The sequence below is a fragment of the Rhyacophila brunnea genome, unplaced genomic scaffold, assembly GCF_057557595.1.
Source record: "Rhyacophila brunnea isolate RB1 unplaced genomic scaffold, BYU_Rbru_1.0 scaffold_4, whole genome shotgun sequence".
Taxonomy (NCBI): Eukaryota; Metazoa; Arthropoda; class Insecta; order Trichoptera; family Rhyacophilidae; genus Rhyacophila; species Rhyacophila brunnea.
The window spans coordinates 2613981-2623915 of NW_028233068.1; the positions used below are offsets into that span (position 1 = coordinate 2613981).

The 9935-nt window shown below is 35.4% G+C and overlaps 1 protein-coding gene across 1 annotated transcript; it reads right to left on the minus strand.

Annotated features, from left to right (window-relative positions):
- Positions 1 to 2088: 2088 nt before the first annotated feature.
- Positions 2089 to 9590, minus strand: LOC147066732 (uncharacterized). The gene is made up of 2 exons (XM_085954667.1): positions 8207 to 9590; positions 2089 to 2162 (listed from the first exon to the last, which is right to left on the minus strand). The coding sequence occupies exons 1-2, from the start codon at positions 9588 to 9590 to the stop codon at positions 2089 to 2091; spliced, it is 1458 nt and encodes a 485-aa protein (XP_085810793.1).
- Between the last annotated feature and the right edge of the window lie 345 nt (positions 9591 to 9935).

Below are 9935 nucleotides of genomic sequence, written 5' to 3' on the forward strand. Positions count from 1 at the left end.
TTTCCACTTTAAAATGGAATCTGAATAAATTGGTTTTCTCGAAGTAAATAGTGTTAATGTAACACATTATACTTAAGTCCTCAAAGCTGGTTTCTTATAAAGGAAGCCAAAAAGAATAAATTGTATAATGTAAATCGTGAAAACCCAATAATCTATTTTGCAAAGGTTCAATTCAATTCAATTTTCTTAAGTGATTGCTAAATAAAAACAAATCTATCTTCTTTATCCCGCGCTTTTCGTGATTCTCAAAGGTTTTTAGTTTTAAATTATTAGGACATTCATATTAAATTACCACTACATAAGTTAAATAAGTTCCATTCATATTTTAGTAAGACATGTATTGCACTGGGGGTTAAGAAAATGTAATCAATCAGAATAATTATTGCAAGATAAAAATAACTTTTTATATAGGTACCACCTTTTTATAAATTTCTGTTGAATCATATAAACTTAACAATTCTATGTATTAATAAAAACTTTTTATTGTACTTGATAGAAATACTGAATAAATATAGAATACTGAAATGTCATTTTGACATTACATATTGATTTCCATAGTAACGCACATATATATTAATAATTTAGTTTGCTAGGACCCCCTTAGCAACCAACCATAATAAATTTCCATACAAAACAGAATTAACTGAAAATGAATTCAATTCTGCTTAAAAATGGCTAAAAGTATTAAAAAATGCATTGTCGTCGTGTTCTGATATATTCTAAAAGTTTCAAATGTCTAGCTAGTCGGGAAGTTAGTTAAAAATCTTCAATTGTCCAATAAAAATCTTGGACAAATAAGAAAAAAATGATACTGGACACACAAGAAAAAATCTGTACCGCACAATCAAGAATACGAGCTAATACAAACGTGGTAAAATAGTAATCGTAAAGAGAGTAATGACAGGTTTGGAAAATGTTATAGAAATTTGGTAATACAACCGGGAGAAATGATATAAATTTAGACATATTGTTGTATCGAAGTTAAACCAAGTAATCAAGGCTACGGAATTTTCAAGTCACGCGAATGGTAGAATGCAAGTGTTTTTGGGAAGATATAGCACTGAAAGCGTTTGGAATATAAGCTCTATTATCAACTATGAGGAAGATGAATACTTTTATACAAATCATTGACCATGAAACCTATATTATTTAAATTTGTAGGTATATATACGTACCTAAAATTACACTGATCACTTTAATACAATCAAATTTTCATATTTAATATTCTTGAAAAATAATTATTCCACGTGTTTTATAACTAAGTTGAACGTTATTTTTAGAAAATATTTCTCTACTAATCTTTATTAAATATTAAAATTTATAAACTAAAGAGCTATTTTAACATAAAATTTTACTAGAAAGTTTGCCGAAAATAAATTATTTTGAAAGTCCATCGAGTTATCCTTTTTTTAATTATTATATTCCACGAATACGAGAAATTCATTTCACCAAAACATAAAATCTGAATGAAAAGTTTTCAACATAAATGTATTTTTTTTTTTAAATATATTCGTATGTAAAATAGTATTTTTGGCTTACTTGAGTTTTGATTGCAAATGTATGCTGTAGTTATATGATATCAAAATATCAATTAAGCATTTCGTGGCCAATTTGAACCTAGGTATTTATTAATTTCAGAACGGAAAAATATTTTTTTCAATTCCCTACTTCATACGTAATAAATACAATTTATTAATTCTTAGTACTTATCAGAAAAATAAATATTCATTTTTCAATTAAGATTTACTAACATAATAATTATAGTGGTTTTACTTGGGATTCCATATTTATTCCATAACATCTGTAAAGTTAGTTTTTTGTCAATAGATTAGTGGTAAGAGCTCTCGCCTGGATAGCAAAGGATGTATGATCAAATACCATACGGATCAATATTATTTAGTATGTTTCTGAGTAATTTGGAAAATATGTATTTTCAATGATAAATGCTGTCTAGTTTAGGTACCTACTAATAATAAATAAAAATATAAGATAAAAAATAATAATATTATATCATTATTCTCTTACCAATAATATGATTAAATGTATAAATGAAAAATATGAGTGTTTTATTTTATGGTAAATTCATTTTCAATTTTTACCTCTTACTCTCAGTACTTCTGTGGTTTCTTCAATGGTATTTTTTATCCTCCTAAAGTTCTGGTCTGTTCCCAAAAAGAGACCAAAATTAGTAATCGTTTTATTGGAATGCACCGGACATTGCTTAGTCGTTTTAGCCTCAGGAGTTTTATGATAGTGGAGAGTCGAATTCTTCCTTTCAAATTGATTAGTCCGGCTACTTTCAATATTAGTTTTTATTACACGTTTCCTTATTTATATACTTTATACTCTATTTACTTTAAATCGTTCATCACTTCACGACCTTTTATGAAATATTTGTTATATAAATATTATATTCAGTCAATACAGTATACGAATTAATAAAAAATGGTATAACATAATGAAACCATGAATATAGTATTATGCTTATATCATGACGTAATGCACGATAAGTATGAAAATGACAAAATACACTATTTGTCTAAGTACATCCAGTACCATTATACTATGGAACGATATATAGTTTGAAAAATGAAGCAGCTTTGGAAGCTCGACGTGTATATTGCAGGAAAGCTGTTGGTAGTGTCAGTGACGTAAAAATAACGTTGGCGAAACACTGCCTTCCTTAACCCCCCCATAAACCTTCAACAGAGATCCCCTGTTGAGTAGAGCTTCGGTAATCGGTGGACTTAAGGTGTTGTTGTGATTAACGTACTCACCGCATCAAGTAAGTGATTTTATTCAAAAAGCTATCTGTGCCAACTTAACTAAATCAATGGGCATCTTGAAATATTGGATTTTTCGCGAAAATTTACGAAATGACTCAATCAATCGATGTTTTCTGAATTTGGAAGTTTTTGCTCTCATAATAATGATAGTGTGGAGAATACTTTTAAATTTAAATTCATTTAATAACATGAGTATACAATACAAGTTACAAGTATACATTTACAATATGACAAGAAAAAGTGAAAAGAAAAAGCGTTTTTTTTTTTTAAATACAACGAGATGATAATACCTTTATATTAATACGAGTATATAAATACAGACGAGTGTAAAAAATGTTATAACATATTATATAATATTATGTACGTATAAGGAAGTTTACCGAGTGAGTGAAGTGAGGTTAAGTAAATATAGGGTTACCAGCTACGATGTAGTATCCAAAAGGAATACATATTTTTCATCCATTTTAGAAACGATCCACCTATATCCTCCATTCATCTATTATAGACACGCATATTTTCATAGCCATATTTGTTTTGCACTATTCTTATAAATTTGTTTACATATACATACAGAAAACGTCGCCTGTGGGATAAGTTTTACTAGTTAGTATCTATATGCATTAATTGCGTATGGTTCGCTGTGTTTTTGTGGCATTTAAATATGGACGCTAAACCAGGAGATGTCACTGTGAGTTGAGATATTCAAAATGTGGCTGCAAAGTCGTAACTCAAAAATCATTGGATTAAACAATACATCCTCCACCACCCGCCGTGTCTATACAGCCGTGGATTAAGCACGGACGCCTTCCACAGCGCTGTATTGCGACATAATGAATAATATTTAATTGCTCACATTTCGTCCCGAACGGAGCCGTACGGGACCGATTATTTGCAACCATGCACTTCGGTGCTTAATAAAGTAAGAAAAATGTTAATATCTTCAAATTAATGGGACAGGATTTAGTTATTCGTAATAATAAAAGCATACAACTACAGTGCCTTCGCCTATTATGAGGGAAAAAAATTCAGCATCCCTCAATTCGTTATCTGAGGAAAGATCAACGGTAAAGGTAGTGGAGCGACGCCGTATTTCATGACTTCAGATTCTTTATGATTGATATGATGAACTGTTCCGGATAGAAGAAGATAGGGAAAAGTCACCCTGGCGGTGGTTGACCAGAATATTCATGAATGACATAAACGATTTTATTAATTACTTTTTATTTAAAATTTGTATAAATCCACCATAATGTCATTCTTCATATTCAAGTCATTTGTCCTCCATTCATAATTTTCATTTGGTAACTCCAAGTAAGCCCTATCTTAACAATTAAAAAAATAAAGTCCACTTGCTCACCTCACACAAGTGGAATATTATGATATATTTTAAAATGTATAATATTAACTCACATTTGTATTGAAATGGAATTATTACGGTTCAAATGTTATTTAATTTCTATAATTTTACAATATTTTTTAGTAAAACTATTAATATCAAAATATATTCAACATTCAAATCACCCTATTTATATAAATAGTAAAGTTATAATATCATTCTATCTTAGTGCTTACGGTAGTACACATGGTAAAGATATTGTCTCTGAAGCCATGGATGGCTCGATATCGAGTGTAGCTAAAATTACATGTTGTTTTTTTCCAAATGTATTTGATTCCAAATGGGCTGGGAAAATAAGGCTTTCTCCGAAAAATTCTCAATTGCTTTGATTTTATATCCTTTTATTGATAGAAACGGGTCTTATAAATTAATACATATTATTATTATAAATAATTTCCATTAGGTATTCTTGGAAATGTCATTGGTATATTTTTAAAATAAAAGTCAAAAAGTATAAAGAAATAAATACATACTAACAATAAAAAATAATATCCCTGTTTGTAGAATTGTGTAGGTAGAATAATATTATTTAATATGAATTTGAAATGAATATCTTCAATTGAATAAGCCCCAGCGTACTTGATATGGAATTATGGAATTTTCCTGCTTAAAATCTCATTAATTCACCTGGCTTCCTCTTCGCTTTGTTTTATTTTTAGGTCACTCTTCATTAGTCATCTTTCAGTTTTCATTATTCCTTCAAATTTATAACAGCACCTGAAATAAAGCCACAGCATTGCATTTACATACAAAAAGCTTCTCAATTGTTTCGTAGATATAAATTGTTAACAATTTCTTAGAATATTATTATGATTGGAATTATTTTATTTGTGGAACTCAAATCGTCGATTTATATTCCTTACCTTCTGAGAGCTTGTAATTTTTTATGATTAAAAGAAACATTTACTTCTTTGAAATTATCATATTTTACAATGTACCTAATCATTATGGAGGCAAATATTATTATATGATATTAAAGATGTTTATAATTGACCTTCCATTGTTCATAAAAAGCAAAATATTCAACTGTTATATGTTTACGTAAACACAATATAATTATAATGCGCAAAGACAAACGGAATAATTTAATTGGAATGAGGGACAATGATATTGTGCTGTGATAAAAATTGCAGGAAAACTTAAATGGAAATGATCAATACACATAATATATGTCGAAAAAGAGATAATCGTTGGACAAGTCTAGTCATTTAGTGATACACAAGAGGTAGAAAACACATTATAAATAGATGCTAGTCATTATGGTGCTTTAGATTTTCTTCAAAATTTCTATTTAATTTATTTGATCCTTTTTAAAAAAATAAAATTTAATATTAAATTCTTGTTAAAGCAAGAATCATAACTGATGGAAATTAATATATTCACAGATATCAAATAATTCCTTACACAATACATCAACCATAATAAAAAAGATTAAATACGTAAATTCAAAGTCTGCCATTCGTGGTGGTATTGGCTTGTGTGGCTCTGATAATTATCTTAGGAGTCAGGACATCCGTTGTTTGTTCGTCCAATGTTTAGAACTAACCTGCCATTAGTATTGCTAATTAAGACGGGAATAACTATGATTAATCAAATTGCTTCGGATATTGATATATTCCACTTACGTGAGTGTAAATTTAGGGGGACGTTGTTTTATAAGTTTTTAAGATAGGGTCTATCAAATCAACCTAGTTCACTCTGTGTGCTTCCATATACTTTCATTTTTCTTATTTTATGACCCTGTATTTTTACTTGAAAATTTGTTAACACTTTATGCCATGTTGTGAACGCTTTGAATTTATAATTTGTCATGTTCATTATTTATGTTTCCGTCAATATTACGTCAATACCAAGGCGGTGTATATAAGTCAAGCGGAGGTACTAAATGGCGAGTTCCGATAGTAGTGCTAGTTATTGCTTAACTTAGAATGCAATGTGGTAACCTGGTCGCGTTAAATGAAGATTTTTGATTCCATATTTCGTTCATATTAATTAACTTTTTACCATTTTTTTCAAAAATGAAACAATCACCATTTTCTACAAATAGTTTTCACCACTTTGTATTCGAAATAATATAAGTATTATCTAACACTATGATCGATATTCAGTTTCGTGCTATGGTCGAATTTTTTTTCAAATTCAAATTCATTTTTTTTTTTTACATACCGTGAACATTACAAATTAAAAATTTAAGACGTTCACAACATGACATTTATTTCAAAAACAAAGAAACAGTGTAAAGAAGAAAAAATAAATATATTCACTATCACAAAAACTGTAAACTGTGAAAAGTAAAGTAATAGGTATAAAATTATAAAAAAAATATTTAATATAAATTATAAAGCATGGAAGCACACCGAATGAGCTAAGTGGACCCGATTTTAAGAATTTATAAAATAACGTTCACCTATACTCATCCTCACGTAGATGGAATATATCAACATCCGAAGCGATTTGGTTCAACAGAGTTATTGCCCTCCCGATTTGCATCACCAATGGCAGGTTACTTCTGCTCCTCGGGAGAACAAACAACTAATGCTCCGAATTTCTATGATAGTTATCAGGGACACCCAAGTCAATACTATCAAGAATAGCAGAATTCTGAGTTTTCAGAGTTTACACCACTTATAAGTCGACAAAAATCTTCTTCTTCTTCTTTCACCCTGTCACGTCCCAACATTGGGGCATAGGGCAAGCACAAGTTGGCGCCACTTCCCTCGGTCCATCGCCAACTCCTGTGCCTCCCGCCATGTCAGACCTGCAGCACGTAGGTCGCTTTTGTAGCATCGCTGCAGGGTGAGGGAGGGCCGGCCACGGCGACGGAACCCTTGAGGCTGTGCCACAAGGGTACGAAGTGCCGCACTCTTTGGCGGCATCCGGAATACATGTCCCAGCCATGTGAATCGTCTCTTCGTGATAACTTCAATCACCGAAGGCTGTTGTGTCTGCTCACGAACTCGGATATTTGTAACGCGGTCGTACCAATGTACCCCTAAGATTCTGCGGAGACATCGATTCTCAAAGCTCAAAAGCCGTGACTCTTGAAGCTTAGTAAGATGCCATGTCTCACAGCCATACAGGAGCACAGGTAGCACGCACGCGTTAAACAAACGACATTTGGTCCTCACAGAATACAGCCTTGACCTCCATGCGACTCCAAGTTGGTTGAACGCAGAGCCCGCCACACCCATGCGGATTCCAAGCTCACTAGAAATACCACCATCATCGGCAACCGTGGCACCCAAGTACTTGAATCTGGACACCAGCTCGACGGGCAGATCAGAAACCCGCAGAGGAGTGTCGGCGTCGATGCAAGCAGCACTGCACATGGATTTGGTCTTAGCGGCATTCAGATGAAGACCCACACGCATCGAGTTCGCGGCTAGCCTGTTCACGGTCACCTCCAACCTCTCGATCGTCGAGTCAAACACGACTGCATCGTCTGCATACTCCAAGTCGCACAGTCTTTCTTCGCATAGATCGCTTGTGTCATCATGATGTAGGCGTATCCCACTGTCGGGGCAAACCGTCTTACGCATTATGAAATCCATCATGATGATAAAAAGAAAGGGCGCAAGTACACATCCTTGCTTGACTCCTGACGTGATTTCAAAGAGGTCAGAGGATGTTCCGGCTGCTCTCACGCGACACTCTGTATTGGTGCAGAGAGCACTTATCACGGCGACCAGTTTCCGTGGGACACCATATCCTAGCAGAATTTGCCACAGAGATTCACGATGAGGACTGTCAAATGCCTTTTCATAGTCCACGAAGCAGCAGGCGACAGGTATATTCATCTCTTGGTACTGTTGCAGAAGGCTTCGGAGAGTTGAAATATGCTCTGAGCAGGACTTCCCCGGGACAAATCCACTCTGCTGCGCACGCAAAACGTCCAGCATGGGACTTCTAATCCTGTACAGGAGAATCTATGCCAACACCTTCCCGGGAACGCTGAGGAGAGTGATTCCTCTGTAATTATTACAGTCTTGTGGGTTACCCTTTTTGTGCAGAGTAACAACGGTACCATCCCTCCAGGCTTTGGGGCACTGCTCCCTTTCCCACACCTCGTGCAGAAGGTCACACAAGGACGGCAATACAGCGCTCAGTCCGCAGAGCAGAAATTCTGCATGGATGCCATCATCTCCAGGAGCTTTCCTGCGCTTCAGTCTTTTGACAGCTTCTTTAACTTCAGCAGTTGTCGGAGGATCTTCGCAGAATCCCGATGCAGTAGTGATTCCGAGGGCGGTGATCTCCGACGGAATATCGAAGGGATGCAATGGAGGTGGGCGATTCAGGACATCACTGAAATGTTGGCGCCATAGCTCCTGGACCTTTGCAGGTTCGGTGACTGTCACTCCGTCAGAGTTGCGTAATGCAGTGACCACTGGACGTTTCTTACCGCAAATTGCTCTGGTGATGCGGAAGAGAGCACTTGGATTATTCTTGCAGGCAGCAGATTCCGCATCCCGAATGAGGTCATCCAGGCGTCGGCGCTTATCGCGGCGGGCAGAACGCTTTACCACGCGGTCCATTGTCTGGTATTCCGCGCTGCGCTGTGGGTCGTATGTACCATTGTCTCGCAATTCTTTCAGGAGCTTCCTCTTCTCAATCATCTCCCATGTATGAGGTGACATCCAGTCCAGTCTGTGCGTATGCCGCTCTCCTAATGCAGTAGTTGCGGAGCTCATTATAGCATCCCGGAATAATATCCATTTTCCTTCCAAGGGATCCGAGTCGATGGAAGACGTGAGAGTTCTAGCATCATATAAGCGCTTCTGCAGCTCCAGCTCATAGGTTGCACGCACACGGGTACTTTTCAGTTTTTCCACATCGAGTCTGACCGTCCTTTTGGGTTTTGGGACTCGTTTGAGGTCTATACGGGATTTCCCGACCAAGAGTTCGTGGTCACTGTGGATGTCTGCACCTCTATATGTCCGCACGTCTAGCAGTTCATGCCAGTATTTCGCTTTGACCAAAATGTGGTCGATCTGGTTTCTTGTATTACCGTCTGGCGATGTCCATGTATATTTGTGGATGGTCTTATGAGGTAAAAAACTACCACCAATCACAAGACCATTCATTGAGGCAAAATCTACCAGACGGGAACCATTATCGTTCATTTGGCCAAGGCCATGTTTTCCCAGCACAAAGGGTCCACGCGAGGGGTCAGATCCTACTTTGGCATTAAGATCACCAAGGATAACTGCATGATCACAGCTGGGGATATTTCCAGCGGCTTCCGCCAAACTTTCGTAGAATGTATCCTTATCTGCATCGCTAGCAGCCTCTGTGGGAGCATAGCACTGCAGAAAAGTGATGGAGCCCGACTTGGTCTTGAAAGTAGCGCGGAGTAGACGTTCGGAGATAGGTTCCCAGCTGGTGAGGCACTTGCAAGCTTCCTTGGACATCAGCAATCCGACTCCACTACGTCGCAATGTGGCGTGTCCGGAGTACAATAGACGAATATTGATATCTTCTAGCATTTAAACTACAGTATGTCAGCATACCTAAGAGAAAGTCAGTTCAATACGGTAGGCTTAAAATAGCATTATGGACTATTGGATTTTAATAAAATGAATGAGTGTCCACCCAGGCTATTCTTTATATTATTCTAAAGCAAGCACTTTTGTTGGGTTGAAAAAATAATCTTTGCTTGATAGACACTATTGAACGATAATCGAGACACATATATTATATTCTATAATTTTACTAAGTGTATTTAAATTGAAAAACATAATTCATAATATATTCCA